Source organism: Macaca fascicularis, chromosome 10, assembly GCF_037993035.2.
Source record: "Macaca fascicularis isolate 582-1 chromosome 10, T2T-MFA8v1.1".
Lineage (NCBI taxonomy): Eukaryota > Metazoa > Chordata > Mammalia > Primates > Cercopithecidae > Macaca > Macaca fascicularis.
Window position 1 is genome coordinate 98,531,018 of NC_088384.1, and position 27,639 is coordinate 98,558,656.

Here is a 27,639-nt window from a genome sequence, read left to right on the forward strand (position 1 = left end):
TATGGGGAGCAATCTGCTTTACTCAAAGTCCACCCATGTAAATGTCAGTCTCATCCAAAAACACCTTCACAAAACCATCCAAAGTATGGTTTGACTACCAGTCTGTCAAACCGTGGTCCAGCCAAGTTGACACATAAAATTCCCCAACACAGGACCCATGCCTTCACCAGGGTTCAAGTCTGTTGCGGGGCTGGATGATATTGAAGTACACAAACAAAACAAGTGCAGATTGTGGAAATGGTACGAAGAAAAGCAAGTTGTTAAGAGAGGAAACAGAGGGGAACCTGTTTTGGATCAAGTGGACAGGGGAGGGAAAAAGCCTCTTGGAGGTGAAGAAAAGGAAGGAGCCAGTCCCAAGGAACGTAAAGAGTATTAAAGGCAGAAGGAATGACACAGAGTGGTGAGGGCTGCCAGGGACTGGGTAAGCTTGGGAAATGCCAGGAAGCTGAAGGAGCCGGACTGCAGTCACCAGTGGGAAGAGGAGTGGCAGGTGAAATTAGAGAGGCAGCCGGGGCCAGATCATTCAGTACCTTGAAGTTAAGATGAAGCCAATGCAGACGAGGAACAGGATCAGATTCACCTCTTAAGATGTTCTGTCTGGCTGCAGTGTGGACATGTGGAACAGGTGAAGTGTGGAGGGGGGTGGGCAGGGAGGAACTGAAATGCTCCAGGCATTTGTGGGGGGGTGCTCAGAACAGGATGTGGCAGTGGAGATGGTGCCATGCGGCCTGACCTGTGTCTATTTTGCCAAGAGAAATAATCAAACTTTCTGGCGGATTAGCTGTGTGGCTGCTGGGGGCAATGGATGACGCTCACATTTCTGGCTTGAACAATTTAGAGGAAACAAGAGCTTTTTTCCTTGTTACCAGTCTGGCTTGAGTTATACTCAATAGCGGCCTGCATTATGCAAATCATGTGTCCTAATTAACGTAGATCCAGTTTGAATTATGCAAATTCTTGCTGCGGGCTGTATTAGTCACAATCCAGCTGATTTCCTCCTGCGTACACTACCTCCTGCCCATCTGGACCACATCCCGTTCTCCACACTGCTCCTCTGTGGACCAGAGTCATGAGCCAGTCTGGGGTCAGTGAGCCCTGAGTGGTCAGTGCAGCAAAGTTGAAGGATGGGAGGAGGTGTGCTCATCCACCCAGACAGAGCCAGGAACCTTCTCTGGGCTTTGGTCTTTAAGAGCTTCCTTGTGAGCCTATCCACCCAGCTGGTCCCTCTCTCCATCCATGTCTGTGTTGGCTTTCGTTCTGTTCAGAACTGTCTCAGAAGACGCTCCAGCCTCCTTGTAATGCATTCTGATGGCTGGTTGATTCCTGGGGCCCGTGCTTTTTGTTCAGATTGAATCCAACCATCTGTGTGCCGAAAAAATATTGACAAACCCTCCAACCTACTGTACCTTTTAAAGGCGCTCCCATACAGGAATGCTGCCTTGTTTTATTGAGGCGAAGTCTGTTTTATTTAACTCTGAACGCCAGGCACCTAGAATAGCTTGTAAGATAAATGCCAATCAACTCTAGCATAATCAAGACACCCATTCCTGCCTCATTAGGGTCTTCTCATTCCCTTTAAGCTTCTCAGATTTATACACTGTAATTAGAAACTTGGTGATTTTGACTGCTAAACAGAAAGGCTTACTGGGAGGCTTCGTATGTCTGAATTTTAAATATTTTCACACTTCGTTAACCCAGTTGCAAGTGTAACATCTTCTGGCCCAATTCCCTCACACTGTGTGATTTTTATTTTTGGACAAAGACGAGTACAATTAATTGAATTGAAACACATATTGATTACTGTTTTCCATGAACTCTGAACAGCTTGTCTCTGAATGATTTTATTGAAGGGTTTTCAGACAACTGTTTGGTTGGATTGCTTCCCTTGGTGACCTCATTCTGGCTATAAGTGCCTGTCTGCAATTGCGACGGTCTGTGTTCTTGGTGAGTTGTGGTTGTTCCCAAGAGCTGAGTCAGAATGAGAGAGGCCACAGCACCCTTCTGCACATCCACACCCTGATTAGGGAACCCTGATGCCTTAATCAACCCCAAAAGAGGGTTCTGGAAGAGTCTATGCAGATGTCATGATTTCCATATTCCTGATGTAAATACTCAGCTGTTTGGGCCTCCGGTGAGCAGGAATATTCCTTGGTGCATTAAATAATCACATTATTCACGCAATGACTACAATGCACTCACCAGGCAGAGCTTTCCAGACCAGTTGATATCCCCTTGCCACTTCTACCACCCTCTTGTACAGATCAAGATTGTGAGATTTGAGAATGATTCTTAAACCTGTACTTTTTATGCTTTAACGTACACACGAATCACCTGGGGATCTTGTTAAGAAGACTCTGATTCAGTGGGTCCAGGCTGGGGCCTGAGATTCTGCACCTCTAACATGCCTGCAAGTGATGTGAATGCTGCTAGTTTCTGGACACAAGGCCATTGGTGCTGCCTCTGTCTGTGCATGATCTGTCGCTCTGTTGCGGGAATGATCGTAGAATTGCATTCTGCATCTCCCACTCAAGTGCAAATTCCCAAATATCTGAGGCCATGGTCTAATTCATCTTAATATTTCCTGCTGCAGCTCAGATGACACTGGAACCAGAGGGCTCTGACGAGGATTCTGAGCTCCCCTTTCAGTGGGCAGAGAGAGAGTTTGAGGCTGCAGAATGAGACTGTTTCACAGCCCTGGAGTAGTAATAGGGTCAGGGTGAGACACCCACCTTTCAGGAAAGGTGGGCCCAGGATCTAAGGGTCCATGGCTCCAGGGTGCTCATCAAGATAAGAACTCATTACTGAAAAGAGGGTGTCAAAGCTGGGTTAGCAACAGTAAAAAGGCAGCTGTAACAAAGATTTCACATCTTCTGCCCAGGTACAAGGTCTTCTAATAAATAGTTCATCTTAATATCATAGATGATGGAAATGTCCTTGCCTCCTGGTGCATTTTCCAGGTGTTTCCAAGATGCTTGTGTCCCCACCATCTCTTATCCACACAACAGCTGGATGATCTTTTAAGAATATAAATTGGATCCCTTCATTCCTCTGTGTAGAACTCTCCTAGGGCTTTCCATTCCTATCAGGATAAAATGCAAGTTCTAGGAGTCCTGGCATCCCTGGCCCTAACCACCCATTCTCCCATACGGTCTCATCACTGTCCTCTGTGCTCAGGAAGCCCCAGTCACTCTGGTCTCCTTTTTACTGTATTTTTAAGACACGCCTAAGTGATTTCCACCTCAGGGCCTTTGTACTTGCTGTTTTTAATTCATATGTCATCACTACTTTACCTTCAGAGACTTTGGCTGGCTTATAGGCAAGAATTAAACAGCAAAGAAACTCCAAAATGATGTAGAATCTTTGATTTTGTGGGGTTGACACAGATTTATTTTCCCCTTCATTCTTACCCAGTTGAAGCCTAGAACAGTCTGACACCTTCATATTAGAAAGAGAGGACTGAAGACTGGAGACAGAATGGGACTTAAAGCCACTCACATTTTGGGGAGCGGAATTGTCCAAGGATGCACCCAGAGGTTGTGACTTGGACTTGTGCAGAAGGAAATTTAATCTTAACTACTTGGACCTGCTGTATTTAACAATAACATAGTTATAATAATGAAACTTCCCTCTTTCTCCTCCCTTTCTTTTTCTCTGCTTTTAACTTTGCTGAGTCTAAGGTTGTATATAAGAGGCCACAGACAATCCTGAATTTCTCTTCCATTTGCATTATCCTATTTTTCTTTGTAATAAAATACTCTTTTTTGAGGCCAGAAGAGGGTAATTTGTAATTTATGAATTTCTCTCTTGAAATTACAACTAGAACCTAATTTAAAAAATCAAATTGGTTTCATCTAATTAAATTTATAAATTACCTCATAAACACATGCTTTGTTATAAATGTTTTTAAAAGCAAGGTCTCTTGCTTACTGTCTGGGACTGGATTGGGTTGAGCCCAGAGTAACAGGTACTTCTCATCTCTCTACTCAAGAGAACATACTCTTCTATCAATTGCCAAAAGTTTCTCAAGAGTAGTATTTTCCAGAACAGTGCTTCTGAAACCGTAATGCCCATAGGAATCACCCAAGGATCTTGATAAACTGGAGAGGACTGAGCTGCTATATTTCTAAATAGCTCCCAGGTAATGCTAATGCCACTGGTCTATGGACCACGCTAAGTTGCAGCAAGGGGCAAAACATCTGTACTTGCATTTAGGAGTCCTGGGTTTGGCCTCTGGGTAATATGACCTTGGTCTTTTCATTTTAACCATCTGCACTCAATTTCCTCATTTTTATGTAATGATAACAGCTAACATTTATAATGTTATTTCTAAATGCCAAACACTGTGCTAAACCTATATTTAATTGGATCTTCAGAGTAATGCTATAAGGCCATTTTATTATTACCTTGATTTTTCTGATAAAAGACTTAAGGTTCTGAGAGGCCACTTGATGTACTCAAGGTCACAGAGCAAGTAAATGTCAGAGCAGGGATTCAGATCTAGGCTATATGGGCTCAAATGTCACCATCCTTTTCTTAGGCCTCACTAGCTTTTGATACACATGACCACACTCATGTTTATGCTCACAATACAAAGGCCTAAATCTATAACCTCCTTAGCTGTCCTTACAGCATCCCTCAATAATTTTGGCATATTCCCCAAAAGTAGCCTCAAATGCTTACCAACAAGTCAATCAGTTACAATACTCTGGTTGTGGTTCTCTGCAATTACAGCCCAAGTCACAGCCAAGAAGCTACTTGAAGATATCTTTCATCATAGTTGTCTCCCATGGAATCCACGGGAATGCCAACATCCCTGGCATCTGATCTCTGAAAATCCACAAGGCACCGGATTCACACGGAAGTGAGAAGGACATGCTGCTCTAATCTGTACCCACCTTTGTGTGCGGGGCTTCAGAGACTGCACTATATAATAATGCCTCAATTACAGGAGGTTCTACTCAAACACAGAGTCTAACTCACAGTTGTGTTTGAACCCTTGCTCTCCCTCTGTTTCTTTCTTCTTATCATGGAATTTTAATCATGATATTTCTAATCCAGTCTAATGCATCATCCTATTAGAGGAAAATGTATATTGCTCTCAAGGATCCAGTCTAATGCATCACCCTACTAGAGGAGAAAGTATATTACTCTCAAGGAATAATCTGTGTAGAGATATGACTCCACCTGCAGCATCACCCTACACTAGTGGTTTCCAAATGCAGGTATGTACAAGGACCAGGGCTTTTCCATGACAAAGTTGCCATCAATCCAATGCAAAATTAGAAAAATTAATGTGACTGTCATGAGTTGGTAAAACATCATAAATTTATTCAATTTGAAGGATGGACTTTTATTCTGAAATTATATCCTTTTATATTTTTGGAATTATGTCTTTTATAAAACGATGTAAATAAGAGATGTTAAAGTACCCTAGGTTACCCCCCCAAACCTTTTTAAATGCTACTGGCCTGTAAATTCCAAAAGTCTTCAACATCTGGCACAGAGCATCTTTTACATAACAGTACCAAGTAACTTAACTTCCTAAATCAAGGGTCCTTTCCTTCTGCTTTACAAAGAAAAGTTTGCCAGGCACAACAGATCTTCATTTCATTTAAATATGTGTGTGTGTGTGTGTGTGTGTGTGTGTGTGTATGTGTCTGTGTATGTGTGTGTGTGTGACTGTGGTCTCTGCTTTACAAAGAATAGCATGTAGATTTGAAGTGATTGGATTTTGTTTCAGTTAATTTTCCAGTCCCTGTCTTTCCCAAAGGGGTTTTGAAAACGTACTAGGTAAGGTGTATAGGTATGAGTACCTGCCCTCCTCTTAGGGTACTCCCCAGGAAGAAAGCTTCTCCCAAGTGTGTGGCCTGAGAAAGCTCATAAGTGGTGGGGATGGATGTTTGTTTCCGCCTTCCATGTGGTAATCCTGAGAGCTGCACCAAGCTCCCTGCAATTTCTAAGAGGAAGATGTTAGCTCTCCTGAGGAATGCTACTTTTAGTGAGATAAGGTGTTTTCTTAAGCACCTTGTACATGTTGGATAATCTCCCTCAGAGAGTTCTCAGGACCATCTACGACTCTCTAGAGAAGTTATGGGTCTGTTAGATTAATCTTGAGTACTTTTCCTTCATCAAATACTCCTTGACTTTTCTCCCCAGAGCTCACCTTTCCTTATGGCAGCAATATTCTTCCCCCAAGCCCACTCCCTATACATGCATGCTTCTGCATGAGCACTCAATGGCTTAAGTCTCTTCATTGTCCTGTGGTACATGTTTTGGTCTGGGATGCTTGTGTGTTTCCCCCTCGTCAGACTCCCTAGGGAAACCCTGAAGAAGTAATTACCACCTTTATTTTACAGATGAGAAAAATGAGGCTTAAAGAGAGGAGGACGCTACCAAAGGTAACTCAGGAGAAGGTGGAGCTACTAGGACACTAGGCTACATCATTCCAGCTTTGATATCCATGCCCTTCCCTCTGCATTGCTATGGGTTTCCATTTGATCTAGTATCGCAATCTTATGATGTGTAAGAACACAAGGGATGGAAGAAGACTCAATCTTACTCACATCCCAGTACTTGAATCTTAGCTATATCACCTTTGTTGGAGATTTTTTTTGTTTTGTTTTGCAATAAACATTCATACAGTTTGTCTTATTTATGCAACTTTTCTGGAAGGCACATTGTGTTGGCTTGATGGGTACATTCCTGCCTGAGTAGGTTCTGGTTCATCTCTGATACGGTAAGGCCCTGCTGATGCTTGGAAGGGGGGCTTTGGACGCCATCACCTGGATGACAAAATATGCCTTGGACGCAGAGCATTTTAAATCTCAAGCATCCTGTGTTCCTGCTGCAGAGAATAACATTGGGATTCTTTTCAAAGCAAAGGGACCGATATTCGTAGAGTGAGCATCATGTGGGTATTGCAGTTTCCCAGATGAACTTTCACTACTGTTTGGCAGGCCTGGGCCTTCTCTTCTACATAAGAACAATCTGACTCCCTGGGTTTTGGCTCCTTTGTGGATGAGGTCAGTCATCACCACTGTCATTTCAATGCATGGTATGTACAAATTTCTTTGTCCTCGGGGCTACCAAGACAGTTCCACTGTGTGCCATTATGTTTGCACCCCATTGTACTGTCTTCTTTTATTTATTTATTTTTTTGAGATGGAGTTTCACTCTTTTTGCCCAGGCTGGAGTGCAATGGCACGATCTCAGCTCACCGCAACCTCCGCCTCCGGGGTTCAAGCGATTCTCCTGCCTCAGCCTCCCGAGTAGCTGGGATTACAGGCATGCACCACCATGCCTGGCTAATTTTGTATTTTTAGTAGAGACGGGGTTTCTCCATGTTGGTCAGGCTGGTCTTGAACTCCCAACCTCAGGTGATCCACCTGCCTCGGCTTCCCAAAGTGCTGGGATTACAGGAGTGAGCCACCGCGCCCAGCCCCCACTGTACTGTCAGAAACCTTTTTACAAGTCACATCTTACTCACCTTTATACCTTCAGTGGAATGGGTATTCACCAATGTCAGGCTGAAGTGACTTGAATAAAGCTAAGCCAATGGATGCAGCACAAGGGACCTCCTTACCTCATAGAGCGTGATGACCCCATTGGTCTCATTGGGAGGTTTCCACTGGATGTAGATCTTCTCCTCAAAGGGCCCCCCTTGGATGGATTCTAGAGGAACAGCTCCTGGAACTACAGAATGGAAAAGTTATGAACTTAACGTCACCTTCCACATCATTTCTCTAGCCCCACTAACCTAGAACAGGGGTTGACAAAGTTTCTATAAAGAACCAGACAGTAAATATTTTAGGTCTGATGGGCTGTACATTCTCTATTGTAACTACTCAACTCTGTCATTTTAGCACAAAAATGGCTATAGATAATCCATAAATGAATGGGTACAGTGGTGTTCCAATAAAACTTTATTTATGAAAACAGGCAATGGGCTGGATTTGACCCATAGGCCATAGTTTGCTGACCCATTTTCAGAAGGCTGATCAGGCTTTTCATCAGCAGACCGAGCAAGTCGGTCTATGAACTGAACCTGATAAGGGTAGAAAGGACATGAGCAGTTTCCAGTTCTGCCAGAGGTCGGAATCTGAAAGGAGGTCTTTGCTTCAGGGGTGTCTAATCTTTTGGCTTCCCTGGGCCACACTGGAAGAAGAAGAATTGTTGTGCGCCACACATAAAATACACTAACACTAACAATAGCTCATGAGCTAAAAAAAAAAAAAAAAAAAGAAAAAAAAAAAAGAAATTACAAAAAAAATCTCAGAACGTTGTAAGAAAAGTTTATGGATTTGTATTGGGCCACATTCAAAGCCATTCTGGGCTGCACGCAGCCCAGGGGCCGCTGGTTGGACAAGCTTGCTTTAGGATTTGTATTTGAGAAATGCAAAGTGAGCTTCCCGTCATCTTACCAAGCATCATTTTCTTTACTCTGCCAAGTTTTCTCTAACTTTAGGAAGTGCTTCGTCAGTTTCCTGACTAATTCCTGAATCCAACATGAACTATGTGGCTTGAAACCCCAATCCAATTAGAAGAAGCACGCCTTGCTCCAAGAAGGCAGCTAGCTTGACTTGCTGTTGAGTCCCAATGCCTGGCATGAAGTAGATGCATAATAACTATTTGTTGGTTGAATGAATAGGTGAATGAATGACCTATGCCAGCATTTTGCCCTAATGAGTGCAACCGTTCCTGGGGCTCCTTCTGTAAGCCGGTCAGCCTTCCTGCCAGCATCCTCCTGCTGGATTTCACTATTCTTACAACAGTCTGGAAGATGGTGAGCCAGAAAACAAATTATTCCCCAAACTTTCTGCCATAACCCCTTAGAAATAATGAATTTCAGTAAATTGTTACCAGATCTATTTATATTTTGGCATTATAAAAGCAGGTACTTTCACTAAGCACTTACACTTGGACTAGAATTTTACCTACATTATTTCACTTAAGCGACAGAACAGCTCTGCCCAGTAAGTATTATCTCCTTTGCGTCAATAAGAGAACTGAGGCAGAGAAAATGGAATAACTTGCTGAAGGTCATATGGCTCTTAAGTTGTAAAGAGGGAGCTAAACACCTGTCTGTGAGTTTTAAAGCATATACTCTTAATCATCATGCTACGCCTCTCTACATATAGCCTTGGCCATATGTTGCAATCAGTTCTCCTTTGTTAAATTAAAATATGTTCAGTTTTGCTCATTATGGACATGATACACAGAATTTGTTGAATATTAAGAATATATAAAAAGTTTAGAAAAAGAAAAAAACAAAATTACTCATAATTCAAATGTTCAAAGATATTTTCCAATCTTTTTATGCATATAAAATTTTATTTAAAAAAAGATATGCCTATTCACATATATATATATTATTTTTTAAAAACGTTAACTCCTACTGTGCATATTGCATTGTGACCTTATTTTATCACTAAAGAAATTGCAGACTTAAAAAAAAAGGGTGTTCTCTAGGGTCATACATTTTAATGGCTGCTTAGAGAGGGCGTTGCCCCTTTATAGTCACTGATCCTTTATTATTGGGCATTAAAGTTGGTTTGAATTTTTCATGACTTTGAGCAATGCTGGAATGAGCATGCTTATAGGTAAGTCTGTATGCAACTCTGCAGATAGCCGTTAAGATTAACGCTTCGGAAATCAACTTACTGGGCCAAAGTAAATGAACTATTTTATTTTTAAGGCTTTTGACATATATTACCAGATGCCTTTCAGAAAGTTTGTACCATTCTGGACTCCCCAGCAGAAGACTATGTCTGTTCTTGCCAACACTGACTATTTAAAAAATTAAGTGCATGTGTATGTGTATCTTTTTTAGAATACTGGAGAGTACAGATTTTGTTTTTAGTTTAATGAGCCATTTACATTGCTTCTTTTATGAACAAATTATCTATACCTTGTGCTCATTTTCCTGTATGGCTCTTCATTTCTGCTCATCTTTGTCTTACGGGCTTGTGATTGTAATTTCATTTTAAGGACATAAGCTTTCTTGCATAGGTTGCAAATATGTTTTTGCCAGTTTTTTGTTGGCTTTTAAAATCGTTTATGTATGCAGAAGCTTTTAATTACTCAGGTATCCTATTATTTTCCCTTATCCACCCTTCCTTTCCAGAAATATTTATTATGTATTTAATATGATCAAGGTACAGTGATGGACAGTAGAGATGCACCAATAACAACAAAATAGAGGTGAGCTCTATCCATGATAAAGCTCGTATTCTGGAAAGAGAGACAGACATTAAATGATTATACTCAAAATTAATTCATTACATTTTTTTTTAATCAGGACTCTGACATAAAGGGATATGGTACTAGGAGAATTATTAAAAGCAGGGAAAAACCTAGAATGGCAAGTTAGGATATTAAATGGCACACAGATTAGAGTTGCTGGATAAACAGAGTCACCAGGGCAAAATGGGGAGGAGGTGTTGTAGTGTGGTGGATAGCTTTGTGAGGTTAAGGGTGGAAGGAGAAAAATCAGTTAGGAGGCTGTCTTTGTCATCCCAGGGAGAAAGAATTGTAACTCGGACTGGAATGACAGTAGTGTAGAAGAGAAATAGATTGTATAGGAGATTTGGACTCAGAGGATGGCAATGTGGAAGATCAATGGACTGTGCAGAAGATTTGGGGATGCTAAACTAACATGACTTGATGGTGATAGATAAGAGTGAAGGATGGAAGGGATGTGTTATGGAGAACTGTAACCTTTTTGTTTTATACAACTGGGGGATCAGAATGCTGTTTATAGAGAGGGAGCCTTAAAGGATGACCAATTTTGGAGAGGAAGCTGGTGAGCTCAGTTTTTGTCATACTTTATTTCAGGTATACATAGAACATCCAAGTGGCAATGTTGAGTAGCAGTTGGATATGGGAAGACTGGGGCCAATGTTTGGAAATGGAAACCGTGGGCAGGGAATAGATGGCAAGAGTATAGAGCAGAGAGAAAAAAAAAATAGGTCTAAGACTAAGTGAAAAAGAACTCCAGGATTAAAAATTAGGAGGAAAACGAATGGAGAAACTGGGAGTCAGTGTTCAGAGAGGCAACCAGAAAACCAGGAAGGTGAGCTGTCATTGTAGCATCCCAAGAAGGAAAGAGGCTCAAGAAGGTATCGGTCAGCAGTCACAAATATGGCTGAGTAGTCAAGTAAGATGTGGTTTTAAACTTGCCCATTGAACCTACTGTCCTCAAGGTGACTCATGAGCCAAGCAAGAGTAGTTTAAGGGAGAATGTTGGCATCACAGGTCATCCTGAAGAGGGTTGAGAGGAGAGGGGAAGGTGAGGTGAGGCAAGTAAACAATACTGGCTGTGAAAAGGAGGGGAATTCAAAACATAACAGGAATGACATATGGAGCCAAAATCATGACTCTCTTAAAGATAAGAGAGGTTATGATTAAAGCAACCAAGAGAAAAAATTCAAAATAGAGGCCAGCCACGGTGGCTCATGCCTGTCATCCCACAACTTTGAGAGGCCAGTGTGGGCAGATCACGAGGTCAAGAGATTGAGACCATCCTGGCCAACATGGTGAAACCCTGTCTCTACTAAAAATACAAAAATTAGCTGGGTATGGTGGCACGTGCCTATAGTCCCAGCTACTCTGGAGGCTGAGGCAGGAGAATTCCTTGAACCCGGGAGGCAGAGGTTGCACTAAGCTAAGATCATGCCACTGCACTCCAGCCTGGTGACAGAATGAGAGTCCATCTCAAAAAAAAAAAAAAAAAAAAATTCAAAATAGAAGAAAGAAGGAGAAGAGTGAGAAAGAGAGAGGAGATAACTGACAGTGGTAGGGTCCTGAAAGCAAGAGCAGGGGTGGGTTGAAAGGAGGGTTCTCTCGTTTTGTGAGAGAAGAGGAGAGGACGGAAATGTGCTAATGCTTTGTAGGGAGGAACTGAAGTGTCCGAATGGCTCTGTTTTCTTGAGAAGTGGGGTGAAGCCATCTACCAAAAGTGTAGTGGGGGACAAATTGCATCAAGAATTTGGAAAGAGAGGAGAAGCTTTAATCATGGAGAGTGGAAAGTAAGCAGAATAGAGAGATGAAAATTCTATTCATTTACCCGAGGGTCTATCTGGTGGAAACTGAGGAGGGTCTGTTTGATGGACGATAAGAAGGGTCTATCTGATGAAGACTGTGAGCATAAAACTCAAGCTAATAGATCTTGGTCTTTCCAAATTGGAGAAAATTCTCTTTTTCACACCAGATCAGATGAATGGAAAGGACAGATGAATAGTTGTTTTATAATTTATTTATTTTCTGGCTTATTCCCATCTTTTTCTTTTTATACCTGACACTTTAATATTTCTGAAATTACTGTGTATATTATACATGGTAGAAATCTAACTAGAATTCCTTACAATTTTATCAATTGTAAAGGACAATTAATTGACCAGTCAAAACTTTCCCCGGTGATTTAAAATGCCATCTTACCACCATATTAAATTACTTTATATTCTAGCATATGTTGTTTGGTTTTCTGTTCTATTTCACTGAGTTGTAGCTTTTACTGTGACAGTATTTCTCTGTTGCATTAAGGTGACATGTTTTGATACTTGGTAGAACAAGTCTTTTTATTATTCTTCTTTTGCAAAGTTTTCTGAGGTATCCCTACCCATGTATTCTTCCAGAAGAATTGAGGAATAATTTTATAAAATTTTAATTATATTTCATCAAAAATTTTACTGCAGTTGCACTTTTTTTCTCTTTTTTGGGAAGCAGAGAGTATCACTTTGTAACATGAGTCCTTCTATCCAGTAAACCATATAAATCTTCATGTATTAATGCTTCTTTTTATGCCCCTCAGTTAAAAATGTTTTTCTTTTATTTCTTACAAATTGTATTTCTAGGACTTTATTATTGTTCACATTGTTTTTGTATTATATTAAAAAGTTTCTTTTATAGTGTTTTGCATTACATTAAAAAGTATACATAATAATGTATGAATAGTTTAAGAATAATTATTAAATACACATGTGCCCACTATCTGTTCTAAGAAATAAAACACTACTGTACTATCGAAGCACTTTTTATGGCCATCACTATTGTCTCCTTTTTCCTTCCCCATCAGTAAATATATAAATAAATAAAAACAGGTACTACAGATACTATCCTGATTTTTCTTTTCTTTTTTTTCAGACAGAGTTTCACTCTTGTTGGCCAGACTGGAGTGCAATGGCGCGATCTTGGCTCAATGCAACCTCCACCTCCTGGGTTCAGGTGATTCTCCTGTCTCAGCCTCCCAAGTAGCTGCGACTACAGGCATCTGCTACCACGCCTGGCTAATTTTTGTATTTTTAGAACAGATGGGGTTTCACCATGTTAACTAGGATGGTCTTGAACTCTTGACCTCAGGTAACCTGCCTGTGTTGGCCTCCCAAAATGCTGAGATTACAGGTGTGAGCCACTGAACTCGGCCTGAATTTTCTCTTAATCATTCTCTTTATTTTTATTTGGAGTTCTAAATATATACATATATCCCAAGACAATATATCATTTAGTTTTTCTTGGTTTCTTTTAAATCTATGTGGATTGAGTGTTTTCTATTATATGATTTGCATTTGTCACTCATCATCATTTTGAGACTCATCTATTTTGATGCACATAGTTGTATTTAATTCATCTCCATTTTATGAATATATTCTTATTTATTCCACCATTCTATAGCATATGAACTTTAGAGTTGTATCTAGGTGGGGCTTTCTTAGAATATAATTTGTTAGAATATTTTTGTATATTTGGTTGAACATATGTCAAGATTTTACTAAGGTACACTTAGGAATAGGGGGTCTATTCCTATGACCCAAGGGCATATCTGTCTTTGTTTTTACAGGGTAATGCCAAACTGTTTTCCAAAGTGGTGGTAGCACTGCCCCAAGCAATGTTCTGAGAGTTACTACTTCTCCACATCTTTATTAACATTTGGTATTATCAGTTTTTAAAATTCTAGACCATCTGGTAAGTATAAAACGATACTTCACTAAGGTTTTATATGCTTTTACCTATTTACTAGCATCTTTTAATGTTTGTTGGACATTACTGTCCTTTTCCTGTTGATCTGTAAAGATTCATTGTATATGTTTGATACTGATCATTTTATTGGCTATATGTGTTACTGAAAAACTTCTTTTGTGTCTTGTGTTTCTCTTTATGTTACCTTTGAATATGGATCAGTTCTTAATTTTAATGTACTCAAGTTGATCAGATTTTAGTTTTTGTATGGGAGAAAGAGAGAGAAAGACAAATTTAGTAACAGACACTGTTGATGGCCTGCCTATATCCCACTGAATAATGCTTACTGCAAAATACTAATTTACCTAAACGCTGTGGGAGCCAACTTGTTCTCCACATAGAGAAAGCAAGAAGTGCCAGAGAGTTAATGCCCTGAAAACATCCTTAAAGCAATGAAAGACAGGAAAGTGATGGATGAACATCCCAGTTTCCTTACTACTTGGTTGGGTAACTCTGAGACATGTTTTACTAGCACTTCTTAAACTATTTCAAACACTGAAACCATTGTGATGATGACAATGATAATTCCAAATCTACCATGGACTTATGCTATCATAAAATACAATGAAAATAAATTACTAGGGAAGTAAAATTTTAAAGTAAAAGTGAAACTGAAAAAGCAAAAAAGCCTGTAATCCCGGCACTTTGGGAGGCCCAGGTGGGCGGATCACGAGGTCAGGAGATTGAGACCATCCTGGCTAACACGGTGAAACCCTGTCTCTACTAAAACTACAAAAAAATTAGCCGGGCGTGGTGGCAGGTGCCTGTGGTCCCAAATACTCGGGGAGGCCCAGGCAGGCAAATGGCGTGAATCTGGGAGGCGGAGCTTGCAGTGAATTGCAGTGAGCCAAGATAAAACCACTGCACTCCAGTTGGGGTGACAGAGTGACTCTGTCTCAAAAAAAAAAAAAAAAAGAAAGAAGAGAAAAGAAAAAGCAAAAAAGAAAAATAGTAAGCTTCTTTTTAAATACTTTCCCTTTCTGTGCTTGTCTTGTTATGGATTAGAAAGGGTCAATGAGTCAGTGCTGGTCCTTGGACCACACGTGGAATAGCACTGTTCTAGAACTCAGTCATTCACATGGTAATTTTTTTGTTAATATATTTTGTATGAACTTTCTTCCCTTTCCTGTCTCACTTTCCCATCTCACTTTCCCTCTTTCTTATGAGTGTGTCCTGAGACCATCTCCTAAATAAACTACTTCCATTTGTCTCAGGGTCTGCTTCTGAATAAACCCATACAAGAGTTTTAGTCAAGAAACACTTTCTGTATCCTGAAGTCATAAGAATATTTTTCTAAATTTTCATTGACATTTAAGAGTTATTCCTTTAATAAAATGTCCTCAACTCATTTACAATTGTGTTACTATGTATAACATGAGGTAAGAATCCAATTTTAATTCTTTCTCCTTATCCTAGGGAGATTCAAAAAATATTTTTAATTCCTCAATTGATCTGCCTGATAACTTTAACTTCAGTCACATTTCCACATATGCATGGGTCTACTTCTATGTTCTCTCTATTATATTCAAGTGTTTCTATTAGACTTTCCCTGTATCAATATCACATCTTAATTAACAATAAAGTGTAAGTCTTGTTATCTGGTAAAGTCTACTACTTCGTACTTCATGTTCAAGACTGTCTTGGGTACTCTTACCTTTTCTCCTTACATAAACATTTTAGGACTAGCTTGTACCTTTTCAAAAAATGTTTGATTTGGCTGGGCGCAGTGGCTCACGCCTGTAATCCCAGCACTTTGGGAGGCGAAGGTGGGTGGATCACGAGGTTAGGAGATCAAGACCATCCTGGCTAACACGGTGAAACCCCGTCTCTACTAAAAATACAAAAAATTAGCCAGGCGTGGTGGCGGGCGCCTGTAGTCCCAGCTACTTGGGAGGCTGAGGCAGGAGAATGGCGTGAACCCGGGAGGCGGAGCTTGCAGTGAGCGGAGATCTGGCCAGTGCACTCCAGCCTGGGTGACAGAGCGAGACTCTGTCTCAAAAAAAAAAAACAAAGAAGTTTGATTTTTGAATTTTAGTTGTATGTATTATAGATCAATTGGGAGATAATGTCATGTCTTTATAATAATAAGTTTTCTGATCCATGAACATGGCATATCTTTTATTTAGGCTTTCCTTAATCAGTGCTTTATACATTTATATGTGCATCTTGAAAACTTATGTTAAATGTATTACTAAATATCTTATATTTTTATTGCAATTGTAAATAATGTCTTTAAGAAAATACCACACACTTGTTAGGTTGATAGAAATGGAATTGACTTTTTAACATTAATGTCATGGCAAACATGCTATATTCTTATATTAATTCTAATAATTTGTTTGCAGATTTCTTTGGGTTATCTATGTAGAGATAATTCTAGCATCTGTAGTTAATAATAGTTTTGCTCTTTTCCAATCTTTTATTTTATTATCTTCAACGATAGCCACCAATACAGTCTTTAATAGAAATGATGATATGTCTATCTCCAATTTCAAAGATAATGATGATATTGTTTCATCTTTGAGTATGGTGTTTATAGGTTTTTTTGTTATCTTTATCAGGTTGAGGGGGTCATTTTTATTCCAGGCATACAAGAATATTTTACTTTTTAAATCACGCTGAGAATTAACTGATGCTTTTTCTGTATCTACTACAATGATGATATGTGTTTCTCATCTCTTAGTATGTTACTGTAGTAAATTACACAAACAGATTTACTAAAGTTAGACTAACACTAATTTCTTAAACTATTCTTTGCATATTTACACAGTTTTGGATTGTTTGCTAATATTTTGTTTAGGTATTTGCATATATTTTTTCTCATAAGCTTTTCTGCTTTTAATATCAAGGTTACAGTCTTGTCATAAATTGAAGGGGGAAGTGCTTCTTCTTTTCCCTCTCTCATGAAGTATGTAAGATTGGGATTACAAACTCCTTGAATGTTTGACTGATTGCACTTGTAAAGTCACCCGGGACTGATGTGTACTTTGTTGCAAAAGTTTAAATTACTGATTCTATTTCTTTATTTGTTGTAAAACTATACAGAATTGTTTTTCCTTGACTCAAGTTTTTTCATTAATATTTTGCCATATCACCTAAATTTTACATTTACTGGTATAAGATTATATACACTATCATCGTTTATCTTGGTTACTGTGAAATAAAAACAAATGCATAAAACAAACATCTCATTAATTTTTCAGTACTGAACTTCATTTCCTGACCTTGCTTTTCTTTACCGTTTTCACTCCTTAAGCACACGTCCCTAAACACAATAGAGTTTATCATCAAATAAATAAGAACAGTAAATAGTGCTAAACTCTTTTACGAAGGCCAGTCTGGGAGAACTACTACCTTCACAATGTTAACTTCCATTCCGTGAACATGTTCTATCCCAGGATTTATTCAGATATTCTTACTAAGCATGTGTAGTAGTCTTTTTGTTTTGTTTTTAAAAATATTGTTCCTTGCTTCAATTGTTAGGGGGTATTTGCTTTGCACTATAAGATTTGTTATTTTTAATAAGAAGGAAAGCATTTTTAGAAATCTGTCCAGTAACCTTTCCGCATGCAACCGTCTAAGAAGCGGTGTATGACGGTCTGGTTTAATGGGTCATTCTGCTGCTTACCATGTAAGTCCTTATTTTAAATATTTCCAACTCACAGGGAAAGGAAAGAATTTAGATATATTCATGCATTACTTGGCTGGATAAGGGGTCTGTCTGACTTGTGGGGCAGTGGTATGAGGGGCAGGTAAGGAAGGGAAATATTAGGCAGCAGGAAGATTCTCCATGGCAAGATGGCATTTTAGGTGTTTTGAGGGGGCAGCCTGAAGTTGGTTACCACAGACACTGCTCCTTCCTGTAATTGTTTCTCTACAATGAGATCCTTCCATTGAAGCCCTCTTTTCTTATTTGCCATATGCCCTGAATGTAGGCTTAGAGGGGGAGCTCTTGTTCTCTGCATAATGGACTAGCAAATAAATAAAGATGACCAGGGCACTGACCTCTCTCCATTCCCCACTCCCATCCACCAGCTCCAAGGCCCACTCCCGTTTTTAGCATTGGTTGGTCAAAGTTGGAGGTACTTATGCCGATAGACTTGGAAGTCCTTTCCTCCAATTCCCTAAGGGGTTTTCTGTCTAGGCAGTCTCTGCAAAGTCATCTCTTTCCCATTTAGGACTCCCTCCCCCACGATGTCTTGCATTAATTCTTTCAGGAGCAGTCAGGGCATCCTCTTAGAGTTCTCAGGGCAGGTACAAAGGTGTTTTTCTCTGTATTTCTTTAGGACAGTAGTTTAAGAACGGTGATCAGATTGGCATTTCTAATCAAAACTCTTATTTTCATCACTGAGACCTAAAAGGCAGTATTGTGGAATTAAACAATGATCACAGGTTGGAGCCACACTGCCTGGGTTTTTGTCCTGTTCCCACTACTGTATTACCTTGGCCAAGCTGCTTAACATCTCTGTGTCTCACTTTCCTTACTTTAAAATGAGGATAAAAATACTACCTACTATATAGGTTGTCCTGGGGATTCAATATGTTAATATACACAAAGTGCTTAGCTAGGTGTCTGGCACAAAGAATACTATATATGTCTGATCCTCCCCCTGGCCCCATTGCATTCTCTGAGAACAGCTCTAGGGTAGCCTGGAGATCACTAATTTGATTTTTCATAGAGACAATTAAGATTATTGCTATTTCCTGTAATTTCCGTACCCCAATCTGTTCTATCCGAATGATGTTATATTGCTAATCATAGAAGCTATATCTTCTCATAGCTTACTGAGCTTTCTACGATGTTCTTCTGATTTCTATGGTAAATAATCTTAAAATCTATTTTTTCTCTGAGGACTCAGAATTAATTCATTCAATAATGTATTTATTGTGTCCTTATTTGTCTACCTGGCACTGTTTTTCTAAGTGCTTGGGAAGCAGCAGTAAGCAAAACATAAGGAAAAATTCTTGTCTCTGTGGAATGCATTCTGGAAGACAGATAAAACAAATAGTGAAATATACAGTACATCAAATGATAATTGCTAAGGAGACACCCGAAGCTGGAAAGAGGGACAAAGAGTGTGCTGTAGGAGGCTTCCAGTTTTTAATAGAATAGTCTGAGAAGAGCTCGCTGAGAGGTGACACTGGAATAAAGACTCGAAGAAGCTTGAACCGTCCTGGTTATTTGGCAAAACACTACTGTAGCCAAAAAGAATGGCAAGTGCAGAGGCCCTGAGGAAGGGATTTCCCTGATATATTTGAAGAGAACGATGACTGAATTTGCATAGTGAGGCACAAGTATCAAGAGATGACAGAGAGGCAAACCAAAGTGGGAATTCTGGTCACCTGGAGCATGTGAGCCATTGTAAGGCTTTGGGTTTTTAATCTCAGTGACACGAGAAACCATCAGAGGGTTGCGAGCAGAGGGAGTGATATGATTTGCTTTGTGATTTAACAAGATCATTTTGGTGCTGTGTTGAGAAAAGAATGCAGGGGCCAGAGCTGAAGCTGCAAAGATGATTTAGAGGCTGCTGCAATAATCTGGGTTGGAGAGCATAGTGGTTTGGACCTGAGGGGTAGCAGTAGAGGCTGTGAGAAATGGTCAAGGTATTGACATATATTGCAGGATGAACCAAGAGAATATGTTAGATGTGGGGAACAGCAGGGCTGCTGCTTTGTACAAAGCCAGGGGATCTCAATCAAAAGCAATAAAAGGTGAAGAGGTTCTCTTTTTCCTTTTTTGAGACAGGGCCTTGCTCTGTCACCTAGCCTGGAGTGCAGTGGTACAATCATGGCTCACTATAGCCTCAACCTCCCGGTCTCAAGCAATCTCCCACTTCAGCCTCCTGAGCAGCTGAGATCATAGGTACATACCACCACGCCCAGCTAGTGTGTGTGTGTGTGTGTGTGTGTGTGTGTATGTAAAGGTGGGAGTCCACCATGTTGCCCACATTGGTCTCAAACTCCTGGGCTCAGGCAATCCACCTGCCTTGGCCTCCCAAAGTGCTGGGATTACAGGGGTGAGCCACCATGCCCCGCCAAAAAGGGTTTTCTTTGGAGATGTAAAAGCCAGGGCCTCAGTTCTGACACAAGTGAGAAGTTAAAGTTTTTGGCTCGAGCCACTAATAAAACAGAGTTGCCATTTACTGAGATGGGGAAGACAGTGGGAAGAACAGGTTGAGGGATGATCAGAGGCCCAGTTTTGAATGTGTTTAATTCCATGGGCTGATTAGCAATCTAGGTGGAGAGGTTGAGAAGACAGCTGGATATATGACTCTGGAGGGCTGAGAGAGGGCTGGTCTGGAGGTATCAATTGGGAAAACTATTAACATATGGATGGATTTTAAAGCCAGGAGACTGGAAGAAGAAATTAGGGAAATGAATGTGGATCCAGGGTCAGCAAACTATGGCTCTTGGGTTGAATCCAACCAGCTGCCTGTTTTTGTAAATAAAATTGTATTGGAACACTGTGGCAACCATTTGTTTATCCATTGTCTCTGGCTGTTTTCCTACTACAAGGGCAGCATGGAGTAGCTGCTGCAGACCCTCTTGTGGATAAAGCCTATACTTTAAGACCTGGCCAACCTCTGAAATGGATACGAACAGGAAAGAGTCCCAAGAATTGGGCCAATAAGGTTGGGATGTGATACGGTTTGGCTGTGTCCCCACCCTAAATCTCATCTTGAATTGTAATGCCCATAATCCCTACATGTCAAGGGACAGAGCAGGTGGAGCTAATTAAATCATGGGGGTGGTTTCTCCCATGCTGTTTTCATGATAGTGAGTGAGTTCTCAGGAGATCTGATGTTATTATAAGTGTTTGGTCATTTCTCCTGCATTCATTCTCCTTTCTGCCGCCTTGTGAAGAAAGTGCCCTGCTTCCCCTTCACCTTCTGCCATGATTGTAAGTTTCCTGACGCCTCCCAGCCATGCTGAACTGTGAGTCAATTAAACCTCTTTCCTTTATAAATTACCCAGTTTTAACCAGTTCTTTACAGCAGTATGAAAACGGACTAATACACGCTGCTTAAAAGGAACCAGCAAACTGTAATCCCAACATTTTGAGAGGCTGAAGTGGGAGGACAACTTGAGGCCGGGAGTTTGAGATCACCTCGGGCAATACAATGAGACCCTGTCTCTACAAAAAAAGTAAAAATAAAAATAAATAGGCCATGCACGGTGGCTCACGCCTGTAATCCCAGCACTTCGGGAGGCCGAGGCTGGTGGATCACCTGAGGTTGGGAGTTCAAGACCAGCCTGACCAACACAGAGAAAACCCCGTCTCTACTAAAAATACAAAATTAGCTGGGCGTGGTGGCGCATGCCTGCAATCCCAGCTACTCGGGAGGCTGAGGCAGGAGAATCGCTTGAACCCGGGAGGCAGAGGTTGTGGTGAGCCAAGATCGTGCCATTGCACTCCAGCCTGGGCAACAAGAGTGAAACTCCATCTCAAAAATAAATAAATAAAAATAATAAAATAAATAAATTAGCTAAGCATGCTTGCACATGCCTATATGTGATGATACATGCCTATATGTAGCTATCCCACGTGTCCTAGCTACTGGAGAGGGTGAGGTGCGAGGGCCATTTGAGCCCAGGAGTCAGAGGATACAGTGAACTGATCACACTACCGCCCTCTAGCCTGGGAGACACAGTGAAACCCCATCTTTAAAATAAAAACAAAGAGGAGAAGCCACTGCCGAAGGAGGAAATCTAGAAGTGTGTGATGAATTGGAAACAAAGTACAAAAAGTGTTTTAGGGAGGATTTAACAACCAGCTGTGTCAAATATTGCCAACTGGTTACGCAAGAGGATCTGTCTCTCTGAGTAATGACTATCGGATGTGGTGACTTGGAGGTCACAGGTGATCTTGAAATAATTGTCTTGGTGGAATGGCAGGGATCTGAGCTACGTTGGTTGAATGGATTCAAGAACAAATAGAAAGAATGGATGCATAAAGAGGCGATGGAACAGTAGCTTGAGGAGAAGATAGAGCTGGGTGTTTCTGTTTTTTGTCTTTTTAAACATGGGAGAAATACAGCTTGTGTGGAAGGTGAGAAATATATCCAGTTACAAAGGGAAATTTTGATGTAGGGTGGAAAGGGGACAATTGCTGGAGCAATGACATTGAGTTTAAAAAGTAAGTGGGTTTTACTGCATTAAGCAGAGAAACTTGCCTTTATTTAGAAAACAAATGGTTCATCCATAGAAACAGGGAGGTGAGGGGGAGGTCGAATAGGGCCACATTTGGACAATGAGAGCTGGAGGGAATTTCTTTGAATGGTTTCAGTTCCTCAGTCTATTAGGTAAAAAGGTCATCTGTGGAAGTGAGAACAGGTGGATGTGCTAGAAGTCTGAAGATAGAAATATTCTCTGGGAGACCGGAAGGACAAATGGGCCAGGGAAAGACAGTATTACCAGGCAGCTTTAAAAGCCAGTTCCAGTGGTGCTTCTGGCTTCCAAATGAGAGTGGTTAGCACAGTGGTGTGCAGCAGCTATGGAAGGCAAGACCTAGCACAGACAGGGAATCAGATGGAGCTAGGGTTGTGAATAGCTGGAAATAAGAATGAGGCTGAGGTGTTGCGGGAGTATGCAAGGATGTAACTGGAATGATTAGCCAAGGAATTTAAGCTGGGTAGAGCAAGGAATGAGGGCAATGAACAAGGTAGCAAGTCCTAGTGGGGCGGAATTTTTGGAGCCACAATACTAGAGGGAATAAACTGAAAAGAGAAGAGATGTGGTCAGAGTGAAATGTTTGAAAATTAGATTACAGAGGGGTTAGAGGTTACTTAAAAGTGGCCTTTTGTTCAGGGCAAACGGAAATTTTGCATAGATCTCTTGTTTTGTTTTTCCCGAACACCCTGAAATAAAAAGCTATCTATGATGTCTGATGTTGGCCACACACCACTTAGCAAAGATCTTGGCAGAGAGTAGGTTAAGGGCTTTACACATAGACTTTCATGTCCTACAGCCTCTGTAGAGAGGCATTTTACAGATGGGGCACTAAAGTGTACAGAATGTGAATCCTTTAATCAAGGTTGCATAGTGAAGTAGTGGATGAAGCCTGGATATAGCTCAAACTCTTCTATTTCCAAAGCAATTCCCAAATCACCCCTTTCTTCTATCACCTGGTAGATCTGTGGGTCCAGAACGCTGAAAGGCTGTCATAGCATCTTAAAGCAGCAAAATCAGGATGTCTCACCCCAAGTAAGAGGCTCCTTCCACCCACCACACTGCCATTCCATAGTCAAGATGTCCTTTACAACGAGATAGACTTACTTTCCTTTGATTAAACTAGGTCTCTCTCTCTCTCTCTCTCACTGTAAAAAGACTTCTTGGCAAAAAATTCCTTTTTTGTCTTATCTTCTAATTCGATGTCCCTTTTCCATTCTTTTTTCTTTGTAATTCTTTAATGAATCCACATTTTCCCTTTCCACAATTTCATTTCTTCTTCTACCTAACAGCATGGAACTTTCCATCCTTTTGACAGAGTTCTACAACAAAGGTTAATTACTTTATAATTTCATTCTCTTAAAAAAAAAAGCATACTAAAATTGCTAATTTTAACTATGCTTCTTGTCAGTGGGTTCATGTAAATTCACTGTAATTAAACCAGATGTTTTCTTGTGCCTTAAAGTCAGGTGGTAATTTAAGGAAAATTTTCATTTCAACATAAAGGAGGACAGAGTGTTATCAAGGGAAGTTTTCTCCTCTCCTCTCCCCTCCCCTCCCCTCCCCACCTCTCTCCTCCTCTCCCCTCCTCTCCCCTTCCCTCCTCTCCTCTCTGTATCTCCATTTCCACAACTGAAAAGGGGTTAAGAATGGTGAACTTTGGGGGTAGATATGAGAAATATCAAGGTAGTATATATAAAAGCAGAGAGCCCTGCACACTTCAACAGGCATTTCCCTTGATACTTTTCTTGTCTAGGTCATTTTTTTTGTCTCTTCACTCCAGTTGCCATATTTGCTTTTTCTTTCATTATAATGAGGCTTGGAACTAACTTAATAAGAGAGATTTAGAATTTTAGTCTCGTATTTCCCAGTTGTGTTGGAGAAAATATATTTGTTCCAGATAAATCTTTACATCTTAATTAACTATAGCCTTTTAATTGAACTATACGGTGGTATGCTACTAAATGTTTCACAACCTGCTCTCCAGGGAAAAATAAAAACTAAAAGTTTGCCAATTTTCATGGTGTAAATATTTCCACTATGGTTGATTTGAAGCAAAGAATGTGGCACTACTGAACTTGGAGGTGGGAAGAGATGCAAGCTAGTCTGAGTTAGCTTTGAATAGAGCTAAAAGATGTCATACATCTCCCCCTTCTTCACAAACAATACCCATTAATGGGACACTATGGTGTCATGAAAAGCACATGGATTTTTATGTGGGATGGTCATTTATTCATCCATCTATTCATTCAACAATAGTTAATGAGCCCATACTATGGATGAGCAGAGTGAACAACATGAAACAAAGTTTCTATTCTCATTAAGCTTATATCTCTTATAGAGAGATAATAAAGTAATCAATATACAGCATGAGGCAGAGAAAAATAAAGCAGAGAAGAGTGGTAGAGGTTTTAGCCAGGTACAGAATTATACATTAGGTGGTCAGGGAAGGCCCTTCAGGTAAGATTTTGAATTCTATTGATTCCTCCTCTGCACAACTGTATCAACAGCATCTACATCAAATTGTTTGGGAACTGACTGTAAAAAGGGAGAATATCAGCTCAATGCCTAGTTCACAGTGGGCATTTGAAAAACATAATTGCACTTCTCTTTACCCTTTATAATATCTCAAGACCATCTTTGTAAACATCTCAGATGTACTGAGCTCTAATAAAGTGATGCCTTCAGGACTCACTAGGGTGTGAATAGCTTTCACCCTTACACTAAATGACTCTGGACTGCTTTACTTATTGCCTTGTTGTTACTGCTTTTTCTGCTTTTCCTTTCACTTTTCCCTTTTCCAGGTGTTACATGCCACATCTTGTTACTACAGATGTCCTCATCCTTAGCAACATGTGGCCTCCTTCTAGCTTACTGTAACCTGAGAAACCTGATGATCGACTTATTAGAAATGTACACTTAATAAAGGTACCCATTCCTGAGGCACGTCAGTCTTCCTTACAATTCAAGTACATGAGCTTTTTAAAAAGGATGATGTTAAATGAAATAATATATGTTTTATATGTGATTAATTATATTGAATATCAATTATATTAATTATAGTATATATTGCCATTAATTATAATCAGTTACATTATATATAATTAGTATATGGGATTCTACATTTCCTTATTTGTAAAACAGAAAAAACAACACTCTTTGCTCCTTCACATTTAGTGTTAAGATTAAATGATCTACATTGCTAGTAAAAATGCAAAATCTATAACTTCTATGGAAGAGTACCTCTTAACAGCTAACAAAACTGCATATGCTCTTACTCTGTGACTCTTACAATCCCACTTTTAGGAATTTACCCTAAACATACATTGCCACAAGTACCAAATAACATATGCACAAGCCTATTTGCTACAGTATTATTTATGATAGTAAATAATGGAAACAACCTGGGTGTCCATTGGATATTGGTTGAATAAATCACAGTATTTCCATCAATACAATGAAATACCATAGAGTCATAAAAAATAATGAGGAAATTCTGTAGTAACTGATATGAAGTGATTTCCGGGATATACTGAGTGAACAAAAACACAAGATGCAAAGTACATCAATTATGCTACCTTTTATATAAGAAGTAGGAGGAAGAAAAGTGTTATGTATTTTTTGCAAAAAGAACTCTAGGAAAGATCAACCAGAAAGGGATGAAAACAGCTACCTTTCAAGTGTGCATTGGAATAGTAAAAAGAGACAGAAATGGTGGTAATACTTTTTGGAATGTACCTTGTAATGTAGTTTTTTAATGGTGCTTTTATTTTTAATTTAATGTAAAGTTCTGAGATACATGAGCAGGAAGAGCAGGTTTGTTATACAGGTAAACGCATGCCATGGTAGTTTGCTGGACCTATCAACCCATCACCTAGGTATTAATCCCCATACGCATTATCTATTTATCCTGATGCTCTCCCTCCCCACACTCCCCCAACAGGCCTCAGGATGTGTTGTTTCCCTCCCTGTGTCCATGTGTTCTCATTGTTCAGCTCCCACTTACAAGTGAGAACATGCGGTGTTTGGTTTTCTGTTCCTGTGTTAGTTTGCTGAGGATAATGACTTCCAGCTCCATCCATGTTTCTGCAAAGGACATGATCTCATTCCTTTTTATGGCTGCATAGTATTCCATGGTGTATATGTACCACATTTTCTTTATCCAGTCTATCATTGATGGCCATTGGGGTTGACTCCATGTCTTTGCTATTGTAAATAGTGCTGCAATGAAAATATGCATGCATGTATCTTTATAATAGAATGATTTATATTCCTTTGGGTACATACCCAGTAATGAGATATAGTTTTGATTTTTGAAACATGCAACTGTTTTGCATGTTAAAAACAAATTAAATTAAAAAGCCTAGGTGGAAGGCAAATCTTAAAATGGAAACAAATGAACATAACTGGGTATCAAATTGATAATATAACCATATAGAGAAAAGAACTGAACTTTTGAACATAGTATTCTCACTGCATACCCTCAGTGGTATACAGCCTAAGGAGAGAAAAACTGAAATCTTTAACCTAACTTAGTATAATAGCTTTATTGTTTTTTAGAGGGATTGGTGTTGTAATTCTGAAACCATTTTATGTGTGTTTCAGGATGGAGCAAATGAAAAATATATGAATATGTAGCATCAGGGTTCTCACTGCAGGAGAAGAGAGATATACGTATAAAATGTGTTAAATCTGAATCAGTATGAGCCCATGACTTTCAACAAAAATAAATTATATTTCCCAGCTCTACCTACTGAAAGAACCTAGAGGCAATAACGCATCACTGAGCACACCTAAGATGTATATCTTAGTGCCAAAATACCACTCCCCACTGAAAGCAACTAGAAATCCCCAATAAGTGGTTGACCTCAGGTCTGGGGCAGGGACATTAAAAGGATAGTCTAGAATATTTTTGTTGTGCCAGAAGCAAGGAAGACTAATGAGAACAGGTCAAAAGGACCTGGGAATCAGCTTGAAGAGACTGCCACTGGCCCTATTTGAGGCAATTTGAGCATCACAGAGAATGACAGTAGAGGATTTTAATACATTGAGTCGGAAATGATTTATGAATCAACCAGGAGACCAAAAACAGAGAGGAAGATGAAGAGAGAAAAAAACTCTTCTATAAAGAAGAAAGCTAACTAGTAAGCATAGAGAGAATTATAGATGTGTAAATCACCCTTTTGAAGGCACCAATGTAATAACTGATTCAGGTGAAGACTCTCGGGGGTGTTAAAACCATTGAGTGAAAGTTTTAGGGGAATACAATACTCATTCCAACTCAAAGTTTCACTTCAAGGATACTTTACAAAAGAAAAAAGGTGCTACATGTACAGTGGAGGGACCGGGTAGTTCTTGTCTTATCTAAGTGACCATATGTGGCATCATCAGTACTGGGGCTCCCTGACATTACGAACTTCTTGACAAAATACAATAAGAAATATATATCACCAATGT

General features: G+C 39.9%; 1 protein-coding gene across 15 annotated transcripts in view; it reads right to left on the minus strand.

The window, feature by feature from the left end:
* The window catches only part of PTPRT (protein tyrosine phosphatase receptor type T), a 1,114,889-nt gene that overhangs the window by 362,229 nt on the left and 725,021 nt on the right, over nucleotides 1-27,639 (minus strand). For all 15 annotated transcript variants that reach the window (XM_074003238.1, XM_005569031.5, XM_005569028.5 and 12 more), the window contains exon 9: nucleotides 7,583-7,692. In XM_074003238.1, the coding sequence (XP_073859339.1) occupies nucleotides 7,583-7,692 (110 nt within the window). The remainder of the gene's footprint in view (nucleotides 1-7,582; nucleotides 7,693-27,639) is intronic.